The 25787-nt window shown below is 42.6% G+C and overlaps 2 protein-coding genes across 2 annotated transcripts in view; one reads left to right on the forward strand and one right to left on the reverse strand.

Annotated features, from left to right (window-relative positions):
• Positions 1-13810, forward strand: part of pak5 (p21 protein (Cdc42/Rac)-activated kinase 5) — a 37574-nt gene extending 23764 nt beyond the window's left edge. Inside the window, exons 4-12 of the mRNA XM_061091693.1 lie at positions 300-1139; positions 5376-5585; positions 5699-5840; positions 5934-6088; positions 7295-7428; positions 12070-12196; positions 12695-12820; positions 13409-13543; positions 13655-13810. Of these exons, the coding sequence (XP_060947676.1) occupies positions 300-1139; positions 5376-5585; positions 5699-5840; positions 5934-6088; positions 7295-7428; positions 12070-12196; positions 12695-12820; positions 13409-13543; positions 13655-13810 (2025 nt within the window). The remainder of the gene's footprint in view (positions 1-299; positions 1140-5375; positions 5586-5698; positions 5841-5933; positions 6089-7294; positions 7429-12069; positions 12197-12694; positions 12821-13408; positions 13544-13654) is intronic.
• A 5866-nt stretch (positions 13811-19676) lies between these two features.
• lamp5 (lysosomal associated membrane protein family member 5) lies at positions 19677-24056 on the reverse strand. The gene is made up of 6 exons (XM_061091694.1): positions 23996-24056; positions 23307-23485; positions 22608-22739; positions 22182-22278; positions 21442-21630; positions 19677-19852 (listed from the first exon to the last, which is right to left on the reverse strand). The coding sequence occupies exons 1-6, from the start codon at positions 24054-24056 to the stop codon at positions 19677-19679; spliced, it is 834 nt and encodes a 277-aa protein (XP_060947677.1).
• Between the last annotated feature and the right edge of the window lie 1731 nt (positions 24057-25787).

A 25787-nucleotide genomic window follows, 5' to 3' on the forward strand; every position in this document is an offset into this window, starting at 1 on the left:
AGACCAGTGCCTGCTGATCCTCTTAGGTGACAAACACCAGCATTAATTTATCCCAAGTTATGATTCCTTTCATACTTGTCACAAAGCCCTGATACACATTCATTGAAATTCCAGACTTGAAAATGTATGTTTTTAGTTAATTTAAGTGGAATTTCATTTCATCTTTCTTTTTTCAGCCAGGAATGATTGAGCTGAAATCAAATGTCCTGCAGCTCCACAGTATCAGGGCTGTCTCCATCCATCTCTCAGGCAGCCGACTCTCTGCATGTTAAGTGTAAATGTGTTTGTTCTTCTTATAGACCATCGTTCGAGGTAACCGGCCGCCCAAAGACGCATCCATCAACGGCCTGCTAGAAGAGTTCGACAACATCTCAGTGACACGCTCCAACTCCCTGCGCAAAGAGAGCCCCCCGGGTGCCCACCAGGCTGGAAGCAGCTCCAAACCCTCAGGCAGTGGTCATCCCAACGCCCCGGAGGAGAACGGGTTCAACCACTACTACTCCCGCTACTCCTGTGACTTAGACAGCACCAGCAGGGACTTCTCGCTGGATCCTGGCAAGCCGAGCTTCTCCATAGATGGGGACTGGGCAGTGGGGAGGCACTATCGATTCACCAAGCAGAATGGCCACTCGCACCCCATACGCAGCCACTTCTACCCAGACGCCATGCCCCAAAGATCAGACTATGGCAAGATGCCGCCGGACTATCACGCCTACCTGGAGAGCAAAGGACGCTCAGCCGATGAGGTGGCCTCCACCGTGGGGAGCGGGGTGGGTTCCAGTGGCTACTACCGGGCGTCTGTAGGGGGCTCGTCCAGTCAGGACTACCGGGACACTTCAGTGGGCACGCCGTCTCGTGCCTCACTACACAGTGAGCAGATCAACTACCCAGACAGTGAGTGGAGCTATGGTGGCCTGCGGGACGAATACGAAAAGCGACCCAAGAGTTCCTACGTGACGCAGACCAGCCCTACGCCAGCTATCAGGCAGCGATCTCGGTCAGGCTCCGGGCTGCAGGAGCCAAATGTCCCCTATGCAGCCAGCGGCGCTTTCAAGCACCCTCCACAGGCCCATCCGTACAGCTCCTACACCTATCCTCGCCTCTCGGAGAGTCTCGCTAACTCACAGACCATAGCTAAGGTAACTACAACAAAACCCTGATAATGTATATATAATATAATGTGTGAATTTATATAAAAGGCCTGGTCATCGATGAAAATAGTTGTGACAAGGATTTTAGCAGTGTTTACTCTGTACTGCAGAGCATATCTTATAAGGTGCCAAATTGCAGTGGCTGTCCAGCTGAAACAGGTTTCAACACAATCCTGACAAGTGTGTAGAAACATTTCAGAGTAAATTACATAGATGTGTGCCCACATTTAGTCCTATCTCCCATCCACCTGCATTCGCTTTTCAAATATTCCTCCCTTTTCCCCTCCACTCTCTCTGCCCATGTTTCTCTCGCAGTCTCTCTTGGTACATTTATTTTCTGGTCCTCTTGCCAGATAGACGGTGTCAGCAGCTAATCCACTCTTCTCTAAAGGATGCAGCCACCGCCACATACAGAATTAGCCCTCTTCAGTTGCCAGTGTCTCCGCACACAGATCAATTAATACTCAGGTTGACCATCGACCAGAAAGCTCTGAATTACACAGACCTGACACAGAAAAGCACAAAGGAATGTAGTGAAGAAAGAAAGAGGTGAGAGGCAGTGACATGGCTGTGGCAATTAGATCCTCAGAACCTCAAGTAGACGACAGAATCAGAGCAGAACTGACAAAAAATGAAATAATCTGAAATGTTTTGGTATTAATTGTGTTGTTTAACTATGATATGTACCTAAACACCTTATGCTACTACTTAATTAATTAAAAATTATGTTTAAAAGTGCACATAATAAAAAAAACATTATGAAAAACTCTCACAAAATGGAGTAGTTTACAAGAGCACATATATAAAGTTATTTTCTGGGCTGGGATGTTTCTAAGGTGTCATGAAAAATCTGAAATAATAATATCTAAGAGAGGAGTAAATCAGAGTAACAGGCACACGGTTTATAAGATTTGTGCAGAGGCCTCATATCTGCAGTTTGCAAAAAATACAACATTTATCTATTTTGTAAACCCTCAACAGGAACTGCTATAGAAGATTTTATATTTGAGTTGGCCAGATTCATCATGACACATCATTTACATTATATAATATACCGTCAGTAAAATCAATAGTCAAAAATCAAATCAAAGATCATTGGTGTCATTAATGAAAATAATGAACTAAGGGACAAGGTTCATGTCAGGTTAAACTTTTACAATGATTTTATTAACACAGCAGGTTCAGCTGCATAGAAGTGGCATTTTGAGCCCAAAGGTGTGTATGAATCCACACTCACACATATGACTCTCGTCAACCAAAGATTTGAACTAAAGTCAAGTTCAGCAGAAAGCCAGTACTGTACTGTAAACTGTGCAGTAAATGTAAATTGACGGACTTGATTATGAGTAAAATTGCCCAGCAGCATGACCTGATATTGACATTTCACAGGCTATTGCTTCCAATTGTGAAAGAAACAGCTTCACTGTAAGCACGAGTGGCTGAGAGTGTGATGCAGGCTGTGCTGTTCTCCACTGGAGCTGTGGGAGAGCCAGAGACACCCAAGAGATTTTCCCACACAGACTCCGAGAGCAAACAAACGTCCCATGCTTTAGTGGCTGTGTAATGTAACCATATGTTTACAGTTGTGATTCTTTTATGCCAATATTATGATACAGAAGTGCCTTTTAGCTGTGAGACATATTAGAATACTGCAGGTTAGTAGAAGATGTAGTCGGGGGGGCGACAAAATATGCTGCGAGTCAATGCCACAGCAGGGGTTTGGTCACTTCCTTTATATCGTTCTCCGAAGCGTTCAGTGCCCCATTAGGTCCGTTATACAGGAGTGTGTACTGCTCTCCAATATCCCTCCTTCACACCCAGTGAGTCCAGTAGCTGAGAGGAAAACTGGGTTTTGCTGATGTAGATCCCAGGGTGCCTTGATGAAGTACCATTTAACCTGCATGCTTCAGTAAATAGCTACTCAGTAAAAGAAAAAAAACAAGAACGCAAGAGTAGCAGGATTGAAAGTGATGCAGGGAGAGGTCATTTTTTTCTTATATATTCTGTATTATCCCCATTTTCTGAGTTTCTTTTTCTTGAGGAGGCACATTTGATTTTCTGGAAATGTACAGAGTTTGTAGGCAATGTAAATATTCCACAACTTATGTAATGATCCAAAAAGACAGAAAATGCTGTACGAAAAGATCCCTCTGACTATGTTTGGTGTATTTTTGTTAATAGATGTGATGTTTAATTGGTTGTTTATGTGTTTAAAGGAAATGAATGAGGCTGTGATGAAGTGCGGTGGTGGAATCAATGTTCCCTAATTTGCCTTGCAGTGTTTGAAGATTTTTCAGCGATGATAAGGGGGAAAAAAAACAAGGAGTCATCTGGCGGCTTAAGAATCACTATTCTTCTCGGCTCATGGACCCTGTAACAAACCCACCCCTCTCTATCCTCTCTCATTCTCCGCCTTTTCTTCCTCTTCCCTCATTCTGCCTGCTCACACCACTGAAGTAAATCCTTCTCTCTCACCACTGTTGTTGGGAGCCAGTGGGGATGTAACAGTAGACAGCCCAGAGACTCGGCCACACACAGACACATGCACACACACAAAGACACAAACAAACACACTCCCTCTCTCCTCCTTCCATTCTCCTCCTCCTCTCTCTTTCTCTCTGTGTGGTGGCGAGTCGGAGCTCAGTGCCGCAGCTCTCGGTGACAAATTGATGTTGCGGCACTTTCCCTTTCTGCAGCCTTAGCATAAAACTGGCCGAACGATGTTCCAGCGCGGAATTCAATTTCACAGTTGAGTTAGGTTGTTGATTACCCTGCCAAACTCAGATTAATGCACGTTTAACCAACATGGATCAGGAGACCCCTGGCTGACAGCCAGCCAGTGGTACCGGCCAATGATAGTGGGGCGCTAGACTAGGCCGACCCAGTGGCAGCCCGCCTCTCCCCCACACACACACATACACACACACAGACACACTCACACACACACACCTGCCTTGAGTGATTGATTAAAAGAGTTCATACCATGTAATTATACACCATTCTAACATATCAGTGCTCCTCCTGCCCTGTGTGTGTGAGTGCGTGTCTTTGTGTGTGTGTGTGTGTCTTTGTGTAAGTGTAAGAGAAGGCACACAGAGAGAGAAACAAATACAAGGAATGAGAAAGAGATGGATTTTTATATTATCCTCAGTATGTACTGTATGACTTAAGAAACCTGCTGGTTGAAGAGCATATTTTGAAGCTGTTGCAAACGTTATTTACTTTAATCTCTGCATCGTGGAGTTAGTGTGATCCACTGCTATCGACTATCTTTGTCTATTGATATTTTGTAATTGCACTGTACCTTTTTCTTTTCTTCCTTTGGTCGATACTTTTTTTATATACAGGCTGTAGCTTAATTTATGAAAATGACTGTGGCTGTTTCTATATGATGAAGCTGAACATGCAAAAATGATTTCACTCTATCAGTCAAGTTAGGCTCATTTCTATGTTTGCGTCACTATTCCATCCATTATACTGTGGTTTAGACAAGTCAATCTATCCTTTTCCTGTTTTCTGTTGGCGATGGCCACAGAAGGACAGGCTCCACCTTTATACACTGACACTGTGTGATGCTGACTATAAAGTCACTGAGTGATGAAATCAGTACTAGTGTCATTTGTGTCGTTTGAGAGAGAGAGAGAGAGAGAGAGAGAGTGTGTTTGTGTGTGTGTGTGTGTGTGTGTGTGTGTGTGTGAGTGTGCGTGTGTGTGCCAAGTGTGTGTGCCAAGTGTGTACACCAGGCCTTTTATGAGTCAGATTATTTAAGTTGAGTCATACAACTGAGCTTTTAATAAGTCTTTCTAAGTTAAACTCATCATTCTTGCTCTGTGTATTTGTGTGTGTGTGTCTTTGTGTGCGTATGCTCACATATTTCTGGGACTTTAAGGAAGAGGTGTGTCCCAGATCTGGGTTCTCTCTTGGCTCCTAGTTGATGAATGGAGCAGCTGAGGAGCATTGTGGGACACTAATGATAAAGTATGGCCCCTGTCCTCTCGACTAAATAATATCCATTAAGTTTGTCGAGGGCCTACGTACCTGCTGACTTACCTAGAAGTAGGGCCGACATTTTACCCGTGTTTGCTCATGCATGTATTATTCAGCGCTAATGAACTAGGGAGCAGTACAGGAGATTTTCACTTTGTTTGGTTAAAGTTAGTCATATTATTTTTTTCATTTTGAGCTCAATCGATAACATAACCTTGTCATTTCTGTCTCCTCCAGGGTGACTACGAGCGTCCATCACGTGACGGCAGTCCCCAGGTTATGGGCGGTGACACCTACCCCCGAGGGCCTCTTAAGCTACCTCAGAGCCACTCCAAGCCACCAGGCTACCCCCCAGCACACCTACCCTACCCCCCTGTCTTTCACCATTACAAACCTTCACCCTACCATCACCCTCCCTCCCAGCCGAGCCCACCATACACCCCTCAGGTACAGTATGTTCACAGTCAGAACGTTGAGAGCTGGTACAGTTTCTCAAATTCAATAACTGCAGGAAAACATTAATAACATATTATTTTTGCTATGCCCGTGTTTCCGTCCAGGGGGCATACTCACAGCCTTCATCACCTTACATCCCACCGGGGGCCTATCCCCCTCCCTCCTGGGGGTCTAGCTCGGACACCCAACCCTCTCGAGTCTCCCACGAGCAGTTCAGAGCTGCACTTCAGCTGGTGGTCAACCCAGGTCAGAAATGGGAAATGAAATGAGAGTGATCCTGAAATGCTTCACGTGCCTGGTGCTCAATTAAAACTGAGCTGTGTTTGTGTTTTGCTACAGGCGACCCTCGGGAATACCTGGACAGCTTTATCAAGATCGGCGAGGGCTCCACTGGTATCGTGTGCATCGCCAGCGAGAAACACAGCGGCAAGCAGGTGGCCGTGAAGAAGATGGACCTCAGGAAACAGCAGAGGAGAGAGCTGCTCTTCAATGAGGTGAGGGAGGCTGACGGATTAACTGTTGCTGGATCCAGTGAATGATAGGCACGCATCAAAACTCCTCACGTGTGAGATGAGAGCTCACATTTGTCTCTGACTCTGATTGGCTCAAACAAGCAGCAGCACAGATGATACCGTTTGAAGTCGCATCATTAAAGAGGATTTTATGCCAAATAGATGGAAATAAATCTCCCTATCCCTCAGAATTACAGGAGCCTGCTTATTAATGAATAATACAAGTTCAAACATGTTCTATTTCCCGGTTCATGGCCATCAAACACACATTTTAAATCCACAATAAAATGTATTTACCGAAAACCAAACTGCGTTCATGTTGAAACCTTAGGCAACAAATTAATTCATGGCTAATTCTATTTATGGTTCAGCAACTATTGAAAATGAGCTCTGTGTCATTTGCACTTGCACTGAAATAAATTATATTTGCAGAGAAACTTAAAACATATGATTATATGCTGGTATGCATGCAAACATGTGTGTACAGTGAAAACGGATCTGAAGCTGTGGGTGTTCAGCTGAGAACTAATTTGGTTTATGTAATCTCATTAATTGCTGAATGTAATCCTTTTATAGTTCTGCCTCCACTTGAGTTAAATTAATATATTATTGAAATTACATGAATAAATTATATAAAGTAATGAAATAGTGGATCATGTCTTAACAACATATTTAACGTTCATTCTGATACAGTAATTAATTGTATACACACACACACAAACATACACACACACACACAGAATATATAATTTTTAGGCTACGGTTTGTAATAGCTTAACATCATGACACATTCCAATGAAAACACATAATTTAATTGAAAATGAAAAGTAAAAATATATGAATATTAGGCAAAGTTTGTTGAAAAAGCCCCAGTGCAATTATTGTGGAAAATATCACGATTTGCAGTTGGGTTATAATTAAACAAAAATAAATACAAATAATAACGTGGTATTTTGAGTGTGATTGCTTGGTTATCAAAGAAAATGTATATTACATGAACAAACAAACTCAAAAACTTGTAGAAAAAATACAAAATCCTACTAAAAAAAAAACTTAATCTAACCCACAGAGTATTTTATTTAATCAAATCGCAGCTTTTTGCGGTTATATAATTGAACAGGAAAACATTGCGATTTTGATTATAATTATCATGTAGCACCAGTTCAAATCTGTGTCCCTGTGTTTCAGGTGGTGATTATGAGGGACTACCATCATGAGAACGTGGTGGACATGTACAACAGCTACCTGGTGGGAGACGAGCTGTGGGTCGTGATGGAGTTCCTGGAGGGCGGGGCGCTCACTGACATTGTGACTCACACCAGGTAACCTTGAATACAGAAATCGAGTGTAACATACTGAGGTGTACGATAACAAGAGAAAAGTCCTGAGGTGAACTCTGTAGCTAAACAGTAACAATCACAGGAGTAAAAGAGTTGGAGGGAGTTCTAAGCTCTAGACCAGGGGTGTCAAACTCAAATACGCAGTGGGCCGAAATCAAAAAATTGCTTCAAGTCGAGGGCCACATGGGTTCAACGTTTATTGAAAACTTATTGAAAGAACCTTAGTGCACATATTGAACCTGGAACTAACAAGGCCTATAGAGTATGCAGATAAAACAACATTAATTATGAAAAAAATGAAATACAAATAATAAATAATACATAAATAAATATAAAAGTAATAAAATCAGTTTCATTAATTGCTTTCTGGCTCTATCTGCAGTATTTCCAGAGTAATTTCCAGCGAAAACATTTTCTACAGGCAAACAACAGCCAAAAATAATTGACTTCAAAGAAAAATCAAATGTCCTGTAGTAGCAAGAGAAAAACAAGTTTCCCTGCAGCATCTGCGTCTCCCACAGGCGCAGCTTGGTTTTAAAGCCCTCACTGTAGCGTACATGTCAGTGATGTCACGCCCCCCCCCCCCCCCCCCCCAAAGCTGCAGGTTGAGCGCATTCAGGTGGCTCGTGATGTCACACAGACACGTTTTATTTCGGAGCTATGTTGTGCCTTTCCCTTTGCTTTCAATAAACTCACAGATCTCCTCACGCAACTGGAACAATCTTTCCAGCAACTTTCCCTGGTTCAGCCATCGCACCTGTGTGTGATAGTGCAAGTCACCATATTCTGGACTTAACTCCTCCAGAAAAGACTTGAACTGGCGGTGATTTAAACCTTTGGCTCTGATAAAGTTAACCGCTAATGTTATGATGCTCATCACATGTTCATTTTCAAGGCTTTGCCACACAACGACTCCTGGTGTATGATGCAGTGATACGCTGTCAACTCACTTTTTCCTCACTTTTTTCCTCCTTCATCTTTTCTCGGATCCACCCTTTACATCCGCGAACGTATACTCTGCCTCCCACCTGTCTCGAAAGCTCCTGTTTTCAAATGCCACCTTTAGTTTAGACATTTTTGGGGAGCGGGATAGTTGGGAGTTGTCACAAGTGATGTGTGATACTGTGAGGCGCGCGTTCGCAGGACCGTGATTGACGTGCCGACACACGGGCAGTGCATTGTGGGATCTGTCATTCACCATTGACCCGCCCACTCGTCAGCCAATGAGAGCCTGCCATTGGTCTAGAACTGTCACGTGCCCCATCCCGACGTGTTCACTGACCCTCAGGAATTCTCAGTACTTATTTTGTATTGAGAACTTGCAAAACACTGCCGGCGGGCCAGCTCTAATAGTAAATAGATTTTATCATGCGGGCCACATATAATTCATGTGGCCCGCGGGCCTTGAGTTTGACACATGTGCTCTAGACTGTGAGCACTACACAGGATGAATTAGATGAATGACGAGTCCCAGGTAAAATCAATCACCTCTAAAATGAATCACAAACTATAACAGAACAGGAGTACCAATTAAAGGAATAGTTTGACATTTCGGGAAGCACACTCCTTCGCCTACTTGCAAAGAGATTAGGCGATCTAGATGCCCCTGCGCCCAGGGGACAGCTAGTTTAGCAGAGGTGACAAGCTTGTTTGTCTCTGTGCGAAGGTAACCTGCCTTCTAAACATAGACTGTATAGTTTCTAAAGATGGACGACGTGTCTCCATTGACTCTCATTGTGCAAAAGTGAAGCCACAATATCCTGGATTCAGGTTTCAACATCTTGGGCTTTTGACGTAGTGTGAAGATCTCGCTCTCAACCAATTGTGAGTCAGTCTCAACTGTCTTTAACGATTAACCCCATTTTTATAGCATCAAATAACTAAGTTAACATACTAAAACATATATTCAATTGTATGCCTGAATGATAAGTAAATAAGTAAGCATGTGTTGTTAAAAAAATCATGCGGACATTTGATTTGCACTACACTTCAGAAGAATTTACAAAGCTACGTGATTTCACAAGACGAGCAGGAACATCAAGCAGGTGGGTTGTTATCCAGCTCTGGTGTTGGTAGTTTTTCAAGATAATTGTTCTCCAACTTTCCTTAATTGCTTCTCTGTTGTTGAGTCGTGCGTCGAAGCTGCCACCTCATTGTTTTAAGTTTACTTTGTGTCTGGTGTTTAATTACAGTCATTTGTGTGGAGTGTCAGAATTAGCACTGTGCGGTGTCGGATGCTAATAACACGCTCTGCTGAGGCTTTGAGTGTTCGGTGTGTGTGTGTTCGGTGTGTGTGTGTTTGTGTGTGTGTGTGTGTGTGTGTGTGTGTGTGTGTGTGTGCGAGAGAGTTTCAGTACATATGTGCATGTACTAATAGATATCTCAGTGAACAGGATATTATTGGGCACACGTTTGTCTTTAACTCGATCTCTTTGTCTCTCACTCACAGCCACTCCATGTGTTTGATGTATATTGAAATATACACATTCGTCATTTAAATCACTGTATTATATATCGTTTGGTTAGTAGACACACAGATTAACCACTTGATGTAATTATTGTGCATCATACTATATATTTATGATGTAAGGAATACAGCGCTGTGATGTTCCTCTGTAATTTCAGCCATATTTGTCCAGGTGAAAGCTTTGTGCTATTTCTGTTAAGCCTTTTGTTGTGGGAATAACTGCTGCCTGCCTCACGTTGCGCAAGCCCCACCAGCTCGCTGGGTCATTGGCAACGAGTGCACACACAATGAGTTTCGTGAACACACACACACACATCGAACACACCTACACACACACACACACACACACAGGCAAGTCAGCAGTGGCAGAACAGCCGTCCTTGCTCCTGAACTATTTCAATCACGTTCAAATTTCAATTATGCTTTGAGTGTTGGTTAATGAGCTGCACTTCACATGGATTTTATCCAGTGTAAGTGCAAAAGCATATGTATTTGTGTTTACTGGTATGTGTGTGTGTGTCTGTTTTTGTGTGTGTGTGCGTAATTCTCCCCCTGACAACCTTTACAGGCTCATTAAAATTGTGTTTTACTTTCTGTTTGAAACAATTTTCTATTTCAGCGAGCAGGCCTCGCTTTTGATTGTCTGCGTTAATTTCTGTGTGTGTGGGTGTGTGTGTGAGTGAGAGCGGGGGATTGGCAGCATAGGATGGGGTGGTGGGGGCGGGGGGGTTGGTTAACGGCAAGAGGTGAATTGTCTTCGCGTACACGTCTCCATCCCATTCACTCTGGGTAAGCCAGTTGTTTCTCCATTAGCAGAAGGCTCATTTATTTCTCGTGATTGTAAATGCATACATGTGTGACAATAAAATCTGCTGCAGTGTAGAGTGGGTGTGTTTGCGTGTGAGTGTGAGTGTTTGTGAGGTGTGTGTGTGTGTGAGTGTGTTTGTGTGTGTGTGTGTGTGTGTGTGTGTGTGTGTGTGGCCTCGGGGATGTTTCACATAACGTATCTAAGTTACAACTCCTACAGTGGGATCTTTAAGAGAGAGGTGAATGTGAGTGTTAAAATGAGCAATCATAACCATGATTCGCTTAACTGTACGTACACTTATGACATGTATGTTTGTTTCCTTAGTTTATGTTTGCAAATGAATGTCTCTGCTTCTGCACATGCCTTGTATGTGATGGCCGCTCATAGTGGGGGCCCTCACACACACACACACACACGCACAGCATGGTCGGGCCAGCTGGGTCTAGATGTTAATGTTCAGTGGAGCTGGGAGTTTGTGTGTGAGCTCAGTCAGACACACTGCATCGCCCTGTCTCTCCATATGGGACCCTCCTGCCTGCTGCGCACATCACAGCCACAGCCGCTGCAGGCTACAGGGGGATATTTTCAAACCGGATTTCTGCTCCATATCAGCTGTGTTGGACTGTAATCTCATTATGAAGGCAAAATCTGGCTTGTGTGTATTGTAGCCTAACAGTTGTCATTTCTACATCTAAAAAAGTGTTATCATTTAAAATATGGAAATATATTTTGCCATTTGGTGGTTATAATATCATTTTTGATATACTTTCTATGAATATAAAGTAAGATTGGAAAATTGTGGTCTTTACTTTTTCACAGCCTCCATTCTATTTCCCACAATACAAAAAAATACCCAAAACACATTATACATTATAATTATATTAATAATAAATAAATAAATTCTACGTAACTGTCCAAAACTTGATTTGGTTCCTCCTAACAAATAGAGTCAGTAATACTAACACTAGAGAGTTTGGCATTAAGAACACAAAATTAATATTGATAAATGAGTAAAAGACATTCCGCTGCTTTTTTATGATTCTGAGCTTTTAGGAAGCTTGAGAACAATGAAAGGTTAAAAGTATCCTGTAGGATTTTTTACAAGTCATATCATCTCATTTCCCAATTATATTTCTGTAATACTTGTATTTCTATACAGATTCAATGCTGCAAGACAATCAACCTGATGTTCTGCTGTTATCATGTATTGTTATTCCAATGACCACACAGATATTAACATGTGACATCTTTTCTCAAAGTACCTTCTCTTCTTCTTGTTATAGTTATCGCTGACATATGTTTGTGCGTGTGTGTGTGTGTGTGTGTGTGTGTGTGTGTGTCCTCACAGGATGAACGAGGAGCAGATTGCTACCGTGTGTCTGTCGGTGCTGAGGGCTCTGTCCTACCTGCACACACAGGGCGTCATCCACCGCGACATCAAGAGCGACTCCATTCTTCTGACCAGCGACGGCAGGGTAAGTGCATATGCTGATTGTGTGTCATGCCTTTCCTCCTTTGTGTGTTTAGATAATGTATTTTAGTTTGTTAATAAACCTGAAGATGCTCATTTAAACTTATACCTTAGGTTTTAGTAACCATCACCATTGTTCCTGTCAGTGGCGATGTCGACACACTCTCTCACACACTCACTGACCTTCTCATGGGTGTCACTCCCGCTACTTGTCAACAGCCAGCGCCAGAAACTCATCATCATCAATTACCACTCATGCCCTAGTAATTAAATCCTGCCTAATGCCTCGAACGAGCTGATAAGACATGATTAATTGAAGGATAATTAACCACTAATACAGGGATTAGTGTCTTCTATGAGAGCTCTTCATCACAATGGGTCAGTGCACTTCTTGACTTCAGACACTGAGGTTTTGAGCTAATACAGTCTCTGCTGCATGTGTGTGTGTGTGTGTGTGTGTGTGTGTGTGTGTGTGTGTGTGTGTGTGTGTGTGTGTGTGCAGATCAAGCTGTCAGACTTTGGCTTTTGTGCCCAAGTTTCCAAAGAGGTGCCCAAGAGGAAGTCCCTCGTGGGCACGCCGTACTGGATGGCGCCAGAGGTCATCTCTAGACTACCTTACGGAACTGAGGTGAGGACTCACACACACACACACACACACACAGTCACAAACAAACACACTCTGAATAACATTGTTCTGTGTTGAACACATAAAAAATGTATATGAAAATGGACGACACAACAGCAGTACAAAAGTGAAGCCAAAGCATCTCGATTGCCCCCTGGTGGCCGTCCGCATTACATGTCAAAAATCTTGCCTCGTCCATGTTAGCGGATAGAACATGGACCAAATTAAAGTTAACAAAACTTAAAAAGATGGCTACTAGTGGTTCTCATCATACTAATGTCTGTTCAAGTGCTCTCTTTTTCCATTTGAATTAGTCATTGGATGCTATATAAACGTAGTGAAACATCCTGATTGCTGAGACTCACTCGCGGTTGGTCGAGAGCATGAATCGGTGGGACCTTGCAACCACGGCTCAACAACACGATGGCCACTGTGCGAGATGGCAGCATTTGTAACCGGGATGTTTTGGCATAATTTCTCATTCATTCTGGGAACTGTTGGGTTTTTTCTATGATATTGTATGGTCTCACCTTACTTAGTAAACTAGCTTGTGATAATGTATCAAACTGATGCGGTTTGGTGTGTGTCCAGGTGGATATTTGGTCTTTAGGCATCATGGTGATTGAGATGGTGGATGGAGAGCCCCCTTACTTCAATGAGCCCCCTCTGCAGGCCATGAGGAGGATACGAGACAACCTGCCTCCTCGGCTAAAAGAATCACACAAGGTAGATATCTCGATACATGCAAATACATATATAATATATAAGTAACTGGAAGTTCCTTTATCTTTCAAAAGTTGAAGGACCAGAGTTGAAGTATTTCTTTCCGTCCTCCAGGTGTCCTCAGTGCTGCGATCCTTCCTGGACCTGATGCTGGTGAGGGAGCCGTCTCAGAGAGCCACAGCCCAGGAGCTCCTCCAGCACCCCTTCCTCAAGCTGTCGGGTCCACCTTCCTGCATCGTCCCCCTCATGAGACACTACCGCCACCGCTGACCTGCCGGACCACCCCTGCCCTTTTCTACACTGAAAACACACACATAGCCTACTGTACACACACACTACCAGGGTGGCACTGCCCTCACCCAGCCAAAACACTCCACCGCTCGGTGGCGAGCCACTAACACTCACAACTGTAACCGTGACGTAGATTAGCTTGAGGAATATCTAAGAAATCTGTTTTAAAAAATCACACAACACAGAATAGAAGAAAAAAAAAGTCTACTATTTTTTGAACTGGAGTAGAAGACTGTGCTGTGCCAGAGGAATTCAGTAGACTTCCAGTAGACACGTGTGAGCTGGCTCGCCCTGCTGCCGTCTTCTCTCCTCACAGACTGTGAGGGTCTAGCTCCGTGTAGAGTCGTAGTAGCCATCAGGAGGAGCTACAGAGGGCCAAGGCGAGGTGGAGGAATCCTGAGAACTTGGCGCTCTGCCCCAGACCAGAGCAGCAACCTGCTGCCTGCGGAGAGAGCTTTTTTGACGTGTAGTGACTGTCACGCGGAGGCTGCCTCATCAGTCCATCTGAAGCAAGGGCCGCGGCCCCGCAGGTGGAACGGAGACGGGCTCTCTCTCTCTCTCTCCCGTCTCCCTCTTCTCACACACTAACAGTGAAAATGTATTTTAGAGAAACTTGTAAGTTTTTCTGTACAGTTTTGATAATTTGCAGTATTTTATCGTGTCGTAACCATTGTGATATGAGCAGTATTAAACAGAGTTTCTGCAGAGATCTTTCCTACTGTTTATAATCCAGTTTTTGCTTAAAGATATGAGATATCCCAAATAAACCCACCTAAACCTAACTGTTACTAAAAATACTAAATATATTTATTATCTTACATTTGTAGACAGAACTTCCATTAAATGTTGGGGAAAAAAGGGTAATGTCAGAATTTTGTATGATGTTTTAAAGTATTTATTTATTTATTGGAATTGAAGTTTTATTTTTTTGGTAGTGTGGCCTTTCTTTTGTTTATCTTGTTTTGTTTTGTTTGTTGGGTTTTGATTTACATTTCTAAAAACGCGTCGGCGGACAGTGATATCAGTTGTAATATCATACGAGCAATACCCCAATCCTATTTATGAAACCATGAAGCCCTGTATTTATGATACTGTAACTACACCATGCATCTAAATGTAGCACAGACTGAAAAAAAAAAGATTTACTCTACGCAGACGTGTTTTCTTTAATATTAGGAGGCTCATCCTGTTTCTATGAACGCTAAGAGGCGCCCATCCAAGACGCCTGCGTACCGCACAGATTTTAGGACGCTGATAAAAGGTCTTGTTTTCTACTCACATCGTCACTGTCATCATCTCACTCCTTATCCCACCTCCGTCAGAGACACACTCGCTATCACTGGATCTGTGCTGCCATTCTCATCTCTGGTTGGACCGGGAGAACAGTGTAATCCTCCTCCCTGCGTCGTTTTTTTTACCCATCATTCACTGTGATATGTAAATATGACTGTGTGTGTGTGTGAGTGTGTGTCAGTGTATGTCAAACAGCAAAAGAGGTAGAGCGTGTTTATCTCTGTACAACATCTGAAAGTGTGTGTGCGAGCGTGTGTGTGTGTGTGCCTCTGGCTAATCCTTGACAATGTGTCAGGACTTGAATGAGTAACACTTATCTGTGGTGTTGGCTTGTACAGTGATACTGCATGTTTGTTATCAGTGAAGCTGGTTTCAATTAAAAAACGCCCATAAAAACATTGAGATGTGTTGCATGGATTTTTCCTTCATAACCCTCGACAGCCTCCTCTTCTCTCTCAGTGTCTCATATCAAGCCGAGATTTTTATTTTTCAAACAGCACACTGTCCAATCGTCTGAGGGACTTCCTTTCAGCCATCAACAGTCCATCTTCTCTTTGTTGTTTTGGTCTTCCCATATTCTCTGAATACGACAGCTCTCATTTCCAACTAATTCACCCTAACTTCACCTCTGACCAGAGAGGCAGAAAGACATGTTTGCGGATCCGTGTTGCCATAATATACGAGGTTATTTCTCTTTCTTTCCTTTAAGCCATTTACCTCTGAAACACTATAATGGGATATTGATCTGGCTCGAGCAGAGAATGGAGCTTCTTTCTCAGAGAGAGATACCTCTGCCAACGGCTCCAATAAATAAAAGTACTGGGGCAACTCACAGACTGCAGGGCATCAGTGAGGATCAGACTGAAGAGTGTAGAGTCACTCAGTTAATGTTAAGGTCAATGATATAATCATTTCTACATACTCAACAACTCACTGTATTTGAAGGCTCCCCTCGTAGGAGGTCAGCATCATGTTAATTGTGCTGTAAAATCAATACTCTGATAGTAAGAGGGTTGTTGGTCAATGTATATCCGAGATTTACAGCAAGAAAAGTACACAATTAATACCATTAATTGATAGCACATTGTTATATTCCATAGTGATAGACAAATTACAAATGGCCGGCTTTTTCAGGCTGATCGTGGTATTATTACCTCCTCCAGGGAGTTCACGCTTTCCCACCTGTCCATTTGTTTTTTTGTTAGCAACATTACGCAAAGATTATTGACAGATTACCACAAAACTCGGTTGAAGGGTGTGATATATGTCTGGGAAAAACCCATTTAATTTTAGTGCAAATCTGGATCAGGGATGAATGTAGGATTTTTTTCCCACTATTATTTAAAAAGTCCAGATTTTTCACATTTTGGTCGATTTCTTAGATAATAATTCATGAATCTTGATAGAAAAAAAGCAGACATATATAGATTAATGATATTTATGCGTGTGTGCAATTCTGTGGAGATCCAAATCAAAATGTATTTCATATGTCATAAGAGGACTGCTGGGCCTTTGCAGAGGTTTGAACTCTGTGCAATTAGTTTTATTATAACAAGTTAAATAAGTGAGTTAAGTGAATAAGTTGGTTACATGAGTATTTAAAAAAATGTCTGCTTATGGGCAAACCTATTTAGTTATGTAAGGAAGGAATGAATGAATTTAGTATTTCCATACTTATATTGCATTCCAGGCAGTGTGGACACTTATTTGAAGCAGCATTTAGCTCCTCTAGCCTTAAAACATTGTAAGATAAATGGATACATGTTATGTAAAATACAATAATACTTCAACATCTGCTGGAGGATGTCTTCAGACGTGTCTTAGGTCTAAACCTCTCAGTCTACGGTCTAAACTCATGTGTAAAGTCTGTCTCTGCGGTCGTGTCAGCTCTCTGCCGTAAAGCGGGCTGCTCCTCTGCCTCTGCCGTCGATCCGCGACGGTGACGTAAAGCAGAGCCAATCAGCAGCCAGAGCTCCACCTGTGAGTTTACTCTCAATGTTTATTGTGTACAAACTGAGATTTTAAACTTTATTAACAACGACGAGCTTCATGACAAACTAAAATAACAACATGTGGACTTTTTAAAACACTTAGATAAATAAGTTATCAGTTAGGTGAGGAAATGGAGACTTGTGTATTTGGAAGATGTTGAAGTTGTTGTGGCTGAAGCTGAGGCACAGTTTCTGGTTGTGAGTTTGTTGTGTCTCTGATTTATTGGCATTCCAAATAGGGGTTAGGGTTAGGTACATGAGGTACATGAGAGGGAACAACACTAAGTTACACTAAGTACTGAGGTCCTGGTAAGCAGCATTTTAAGTTTGTCTGTGCCTGTGTGGGTCTGAGGTCAACTGTGTCATTGTGTGTTTTTTTTACTTCATTTGAATTAAGCAGAAACTGAGAGTAACAGTTTATTTATGTGTTTTTTCTGTATATGTAGACACTTTGCCATCTAACTAGTGAGTTCTCTGTACAAGGCCTGATCATGTGGTACATTGTGTGTTCCCCCACTCATTTTCTGGCTGAGAGGAGATAGGACATGTTTGTGGACAAATGTAGAGGACAGTCGGTTTGCTGATGATTGCTCAAATCATTTATTTCAGTTAGGTGCAGCTTGAATATACCACTATCACTCAAACAACATACTAGCAATCACTGTTAGAGTTGTAAGACTAAATATGTATTCCAGATTTTTTTTTAATTGAATGTGTGAAATACACTTTTTATATCGCTTAGCTTAATGGTGCATTCAGTTTATGCAGATGAGATAAGTGACTGAGTCTACAGAACAATTTACAGTTCAGCTCTAAATGCTTAATAATAAATCCTGAAAATATCGTGAGCTCACAAACGTGATAGGGCAGCTTCTTTGTGGCTGAATCATTCAATCTGATTTATCTCAATTAATTGTTTAGTTCTTTAATATCTCCAACATGATGTCCTCGGGTGAGAAGCAGCAAATCCTACAGCTGGAAAAACACGAACCAGAGATGAAATCTGTTCGTGATTGATTTTCTATTGCGTAATAAATTAATGAACAGTTTGTCTGTTCTAGAGAATGCAGTGTTAAAGACACTTGTCTCTCGCATCCCATTGGTTGGTGTTGTTACCAGATTAATCTGAGCTCAGTTGGATTTTACAACAATCAGAGAGGATAAGAGGAAAAGTTTGAATGAGCTTCTCCGGTCTTGAGTTGACCTTTCATCCAAAGATAATTTCCAGCAGTGAAGTGGTCTGACAGAGGGAAAAACTGGATCGAGGGTCTCTGACTCTGATGTCCGAGGATGATGTACGATGTCCACACTGCTGAAACAAATGGGTGTCACTGACACAAATGCTCTGTTTCTTTTCAATTAGATTTGTTCATATTGTGTTTCCTTCGAACGGTTCAGATTCAGACAAGAAAATCAATACTTCATCCCTGCAGCGTCTTTACTCACATCAGGTACATTAGTCACCTATTCCACTGTCGTCCTGTTTAATGGGTTTTAATCCAATTCAACAAAGAAGCTGTGACATTCAGTTTGAGAGATTGAAGACTCTGTACTGTTGTGATGGATAATAGAAATAACTTGACTGAGGTGTGGAGATGATTCCAGTAATTTATTCAATGAACAGAAGAATACTGCACAAGTTTGCATCAGCAGAGGTTAATGCATAGACTTTGTTTCTGAAAATATTTTACACATTATTACTTTTTTATTTTCATAACCTCTGCATTTAATAAACACCCACATGGTATTCTGATAAATTCTTCATATTAGTACAGACATTTTTTAGTCAGACTTTATTCTTATTTTTTTTGATATGTTCAATACTTAAGTGTGGAGAAAAAATATACTTTTAATTGAAAGCAAAAACATTGCAACTCTTAATGCCACAGCACTGTACACACTACAAGACTTGTCCACTGTCAACACTATGGCTGCATTCAAAACTGAAATAAAAAAAGGGATTCTTGAACAAAAATGTGTTGAGGTTAGCAAATACAGAACCAACAGTAGGTAATGAATTGTGTAGCAGCAGTTTCGGAGAGAAGGAGAGGATGACACACAGCAGACGTTCAGGCAAATATCTGAAATTTCTTCTGAGGACAATTGGATAAAGATGTCTGAAGTGATGAAGTAGGCCTCAGTGATATCAGGAAAGAAACAGGTGATTTTCAAATGTCAGACAAACGCCAATCTGAACATAAATCAATTTTAGTTTCATAAGGCGTAAATTAATGTTTTTATTTTCCTTAAAATTCTTATCACTGTGATACAGACTATGGATTTATGGCACACAGATTCACTTCAGCAGCCCGGTGTGTTTGATTTTTGTGGGTTGACCCTCCAACTACATCCATGCTAAGCCCCAAGCTGTCCCATTCACCTGTGTTTTAGCTGCTGGAAAGTTCCAGTGGGCCTGCAGTGCAGGCTACACATATTTCTTCTTATCAGGGGATCAGTCCATGGCCGACCACTTTCCTCTGGTGATAGGCCTGGGACATGGAGGAAACAAGTCTTTTTATCAGGGTAGCTTTGGAGAGAGCCGAGGGAGTCGCTGCTGCTGACTACATGTTCTTGTACATGGAGCGATCTCTGGGGAGCTGAGGCTGGGGTGCGGTCAGCTTTAGGTGGAAGTGGTAGACGGTGAGCGTGATGACAATGATGAGAGCCAAAATGAAACCCAGGACGATCGGGAGGGTCTCCTCCAGGCGCTCCCGCTGGTCGGTGATACACTTGAAGGCTGCATAGAGTGGAAGACACAGTCAGGATGGTTAAGAGACTGGATGTGAGCGACAAGGATTCTAAAGGCCTGAGGTCATGTTCTTTGTACTGCATGTTTGGTGATTTCAGATTTTTCTACTACACTACAATTAAAAACAATGATAAACATGTGTAATTGTATGGATGGTCATATACAATCGTATCAATTTCATTATTGTACTAAATTCTGTTAAATTCTGGCCGCAAATAACTTAAATTTTCATTATTGTTTAAACTAACAATAATTGATTTTCTCTATTATTTATTTGTCACATTTTTGTTATTGATTTAAACATGCTTTGGACAAGTTTATTATTTATTTAATGTCATGATATTTATCATGCTTATCATTACCTCTGCCAAGGAGGCTATGGTTAACCCCTGTCTGTTTATTTGTCGGTTTGCTCATAAGTATTATTACGCAGAAACTTCTCAACCTATCAGGGGGTTGATCTAGGAATTCCCCCCCACTTTATTTAACATTGCAAGATAAAGCGTTTTTCAATGTTTTCACTGATTTCCCAGGGATTGATTCATGGATCTTAATGAAAAAATTTAGTGGAGTTATATATGAGTGTGCAATTTGGTGCAGATTGATTGAATTTGTGGGCCTTTTGTTGGGCCTTTGTTGCTAGTGTTGTATTAGAAATATCACTCCGCTCTACTGATTTATTATCTCCGGTCATGAACCACATGTTCATCATGTGGCCTCTTACAGACGCTAAGTTGGGCAACAGCTGTTAGAGGTATGCATACTGTACATGCAGCATGCAAAGCTTGTGTGTGTAAGTGTGTTGCATGGCTGTGTGTAAAATGTGAGTGGATAATGGCGGTAGCATCAATGTGTGTCTGCTCCCGTGGGATTCATTTGCTTAATGACACAAGTTTCCAACAGATGCTTCCTTTTCTCTCTCTAACCCTAACCCTCTCTCATTCACCTGTGCTACTGGATACCTTTTGTGCATTAACTTTGCTAAATTCATGTTAGCTTGTACATATCTTCTGTGTGTTTGTAAGGAAGAAGAGTGTCAAGACATCTGGCTGCAGATGGTGCTTCTCCCTGTCGACAGCAGTATATGCCCACTATAGGAGAACAGCATTGCAGCACAGCCTAGTTTACAGCAGCTCACAGCAAATAATACTTCCAAGGTGATTGGCATCAGAGGACGGCCAGGTTCACTGAGTATGTCTATAAAAGCTGCATTGAGGGCAATGATATGACTGTACTCATAAAGTCCTAATGACTCTCTCTCTCTCTCTCTCTCTTTTCGTCTCTTTTGTCTCTCTTGCATCCCCACGCCCTCTTTTTTTCTCTTTTTACCCGGTCTCCCTCTCTGCAGCCCAAAGTACTACTCACACTGCAGCAATAACCCCCCAGAGAGCTGTGAGTGTGTGTGTCTCAGTGCAGAGATGTAAGGCCACAGCACAGCAACCTCTGTGTTTCATTATCGTCCTCATCTGTTTTTTCACGATATGTGACTAGAAAACAGTATCAGTGTGTGGTGAAGGTTGACTTGTTCCTTGTGTCTGTGTTTCTCAAAGAAGGAATCAAACGTAGGTTGTTCTTACGTTCACCGAACATGAAGTCGGAGGCGATGTCAAAGGGCTGGATCTGGATGTCGTACATGGAGACTGTGACACCCTTCTGGTGGTCACTGGAGATTAGGGTGAGGGTCTGCTGTGCCGCGCACACAAAGGAGTGCTCAGCGGGGGTCACCAGGGCTGACAGGCGGTGGGTGCTTGCTGTGTGCTTCCCGGCTGGAGAAAAGAGTCATTAGAGAATATGAGTTAAGCAGTAAGTTGTTATGTTGTCGTGTGTAAGGGTTGTTGTACGCCCCCCATTCCTTTAGCATGAAAACAATATTCAACAAAGTAATTTGTCAGGATTTTTAGTGTATGTTGGATGGATCATTGCATCTAAAAGCAAAAAGACTGGGAAAAGAAAAGACAATTCAAAAAAATGTAAAATTAATTTTTTTTTTTCCAGTAGTCAATAAAAAAAATAATGAAAGATGTGTTTGTTGTAATGTCTGACAGGAGGCAGATTTATGCATCAGTTTTAATTTATTATTATAAAATTAATTTATAGCTCACTACCCCCAAAAATGGGTAGGTTGTATTCAATAACAATTTGGCTTAAAAAAATCACTACTGGATAGTGTACGTGGGCGAAAATCTAAAATCCCTGCATGAATCAGCCTGTAATTCCATCTGAATGCTAATGTGAGGTGAATGCGAGCTGGAGTTGCGATCAAAGCAGGCGGGATGGAAATGTGCTGAGTTGCTACTGTACTCTGCGGCTGACTCACGGTTGTATGCGTTGATGAAATGCGATGTCTCCGAGGTGTCGTAGACGAACTGGACCTTGCTAACCTTCCACACCTCTTCCTCCTTGTCACGGAAGTCCTGCAACACACACACGCGTCAAACCGCGGGCTTTCCCACCGCATGGAGAGAGCAGGTGGCCACACTCAGCAAAAAAGCCAATAGACTTCCATTTATTAAACCTTATATATTTTTTAAACATTTTCGGTAAAAAATAAATCCTAAAATATCTGAACAGAAATATCGCTGTAAAGAACATCATTCCGCTTGAAAAACGAGATTCAAAGTGACATTGCTAAAACCTAGTTGAGATGAATTGTAATATGTTGGCGTCTTAATCTTCCCATTAGATGATTCCGACTTTTTTATTGCATATGCCATAAAAGCCTCGTGTGGGTTTCCTCGCCCACCTTAGAGAAGTAGATGCGGAGGGTGTAGGCTTCGTTCTTCCAGCTTATTTGGATCTCTGACTCGGTGATCCCGCATTTCCCCTCGATTTCTGCACCACGGGGCAGCGTGAACGACGCCTGCTCGGTGATCAGCTGCAGAGAGAGAGAACAAACATGTGGAAACATTGGCAGACATGGACAGATTACTAAATCGCCCCTGGAAGGAGTTTTTAGAATTTGGCTTCCATTTTTACGCACAAACTTATTGGGGAGCAAGAAATCCAAAAAGGACCAAAAAAACATAGCAGGCTATTTGAAATAACTAGATACAAACAGAAACAACTTTTAAATCATCCATAATCACCTTTTGAATATATGATCATGGCGTTTGAAAAAAAAATAAAAAAATTCGGACCTTATGCGTCGTCAGCATTTTACGCACGACTGCACACGACAGAAGCAGCATCCAGAATCCAGTTCTAATATAATCGATATGCAATCGCCTTTATTTATTAGCAAATAAGTCAATTTAAACTCAAAAGAAGTGTGGAATATTTTAGATTTCATGACTATTTTCCATGACTTCAGCCACCATTACGCACAGAAACATTTAACGCCTCCAACATTTTACGCAGATTACATCATTGATTCAAGGTCTGCGTTTCATTTTGTTTAACCATCCACATGTTCTGTGTTACAATGCGAGGTGGGATTCCTTACGTCTATCCCGTTGAGCGCGAGCACGTCATATGGCACGAGGAATCTCACGGCGAACTCCACCATCAGACATGTCGTGCCGTTCTCCCGCACCGCGAAGATGGCTTTGTCCGGGTTGTTGGAGAGACCCGACAGGTTCTCCCCCTCCTGCTCCCCCAGCGCCCCGGAAAGGAGCAGCACACCTGGTGAAAAGTTGGCAGGGGGGGAGGCGATTATGTCAAATTGGGTAACAGATGGGGCACGCACGCACGTGTGCACAAAACATACAGACCCAGCAGAAACAGTGGGCTACTTTCACTTTAGCTGAAGGTCTCCCACATACTCGCATCACGGGCGTTTCACATCTGTTTTCTCACGGCAAAGTCAGAGTCAGGTGAAACCACCGGAGACTGAAATCTGCAGTATCAGGGGAGCAGCGGCGCAACACTGGCTGCAGCCTGACCAGCGGTAGGAAGTGATGGACTGCAACTCTGACCATGTTTCTACCACTTTTAGAATACTGATGTGAGGAGGAAAGATGAGGTGAAACGTGCCGACTCATACCTGCACGCACGCACGCACGCACGCACGCGCACAGACACACACACACACACACACACAGACACACACACACACACACTGCAGTGAGGAGTCACGACAGCCGCACGCACGCACACACATACACGTACACACTCTCTCTCTCTCTCTCTTACCAAACACACTGTGCAGCAGTAGTCGGGCGCTCTCCGTGGTGCTGAAACCCGGTCCTCCCATCTCTGTCGGCTTCCCCAGCGCTGAAAAAAGGGCTAAAACTAAAGGCAGCCGGTGCTGAACCCGCGAAAAGACAGGAGAGAGAGAGAAAGAAAGACGGAAGGGGGGCGGGAGAGAAAGAAACTGAAGGGAGAGAGAGAGAGAGAGGGATGCCTCCACTCAGCGTCCAGAAGTCACGCTCAGATCATCATGAATGCAGCAAAAAACGTCTCCAGGTTGGACGTGAGATCCGGTTTGCGCCGCAGGAGCCGCCGGTAGCGAGGAGTTCTGTCTCTTCAAGGTTGACAGGTTTTAACCCAGTGACAGCTGCAGCACCGAGCTCCCTCTACGCATTATTATTGTCAGTAAAAACACGATTCGTATTGAAAGAAAAGGTCCTTCAATTGAATTTGTCTCTCGGCAGGCAGCCTCGGTTATTCCCGCAATGCTGTAGTCTCCATCCCTGTGGTAGCAGCTGTAGGATGGGCTGAAATGATGTATGTCTGGAGGGAAACGCCGACAACACCCCCTCCCTCCCTTCCTTCCTCTCACCAACTCCACTTCTGCAGCTGAGTGTGGGTGAGAATGCGAGCTGCAAAAATCCAGTTCATCCTATATAGACCTCAAATCTGTTCAAAATTTAAGGATTTTATAGCATTTACCTCCATGAACAAACTTGTCTTATTTGATATATATATTCCGGTCTCGAGACTCTGGGACGCCTTTCAGAAGTTATGGTATAAGTGAACCTGCATTGGAACCAATAATAGGGAGTATTTTTTTCACTTGCTTTAAACATATTACTGAGACTTTTTACACATAATGTAGTACTTTAATATCACTAAAGTTACACCTAAAACCTGAATCCAAACCCAATCCGAATACATGACTCAAACGAACAGTGACCTTTTGAATTGTACCGTGAATGATGTTCAAAATAGTGTCACATTGAGTCTCTCTCTCTCCCTCCCTCCTCTAACACACACACTCCATTAAAATCCGTAAATGAAGGTGGAAGAAAAAACTGCAGTACAGCAGAAATGAATATGTGTAATATGTCACTGCACATCACCCCTCCACCTTCGCTGCAACCCCCACCTCTTACAAAAGGGATGGCAAATGCTGCTAAACACAGACGCAACATCTACACTGGAACTGGAAGTTATATTGGTCTGGAGCTGCAGGAGCTCGCACAGAGTTTATACTGTTACTGTTATTTTCAATTGCTCGAGTTAGGTTTCTAGTTGTTTGGTCGTTTAGCTCCGTTTTCAGCCCCCCTATCTCGGTTCATATCGTCCGGGTGTGAAGTGGCCGAACCGTTCGCAGGGCGAATGTATTATCCCCGCTATGATGTTAAACAGTGACGAGAACATGACACATCGACGCTGACTGGATGTTCGTGTCACTTTCAGAGAAGACATTTGAGTTTTGAAGGTGAATTTAGAAAAGTGGCATAATTGAAGGGAAACTTATTGTATTGGAACCAGGTCTAAAGGTAACCATGATGTCTTTAATGGTGGAGAAATCGACCATTTTACGAACGGCGCACTGCGGTTTTTTAAGAGTTTGTTACTCTGAAGTTAAAGTCAAACTCGCACTTCACGGAGCTGATGCTGTCGATACTGGGTTTGCTGCCAACCTGGGGATGTTTGAGGCACTGAGGGAAAGTTTCTGATCGCGGAATTCGCCCTGAGGTCAACATCGGATCTTCCTCCAACTCCTTTACGTTTTTGTTAAATTCCGGGGAGGTAAACC

This window comes from Limanda limanda, chromosome 18 (genome assembly GCF_963576545.1).
Source record: "Limanda limanda chromosome 18, fLimLim1.1, whole genome shotgun sequence".
Classification (NCBI taxonomy): domain Eukaryota; kingdom Metazoa; phylum Chordata; class Actinopteri; order Pleuronectiformes; family Pleuronectidae; genus Limanda; species Limanda limanda.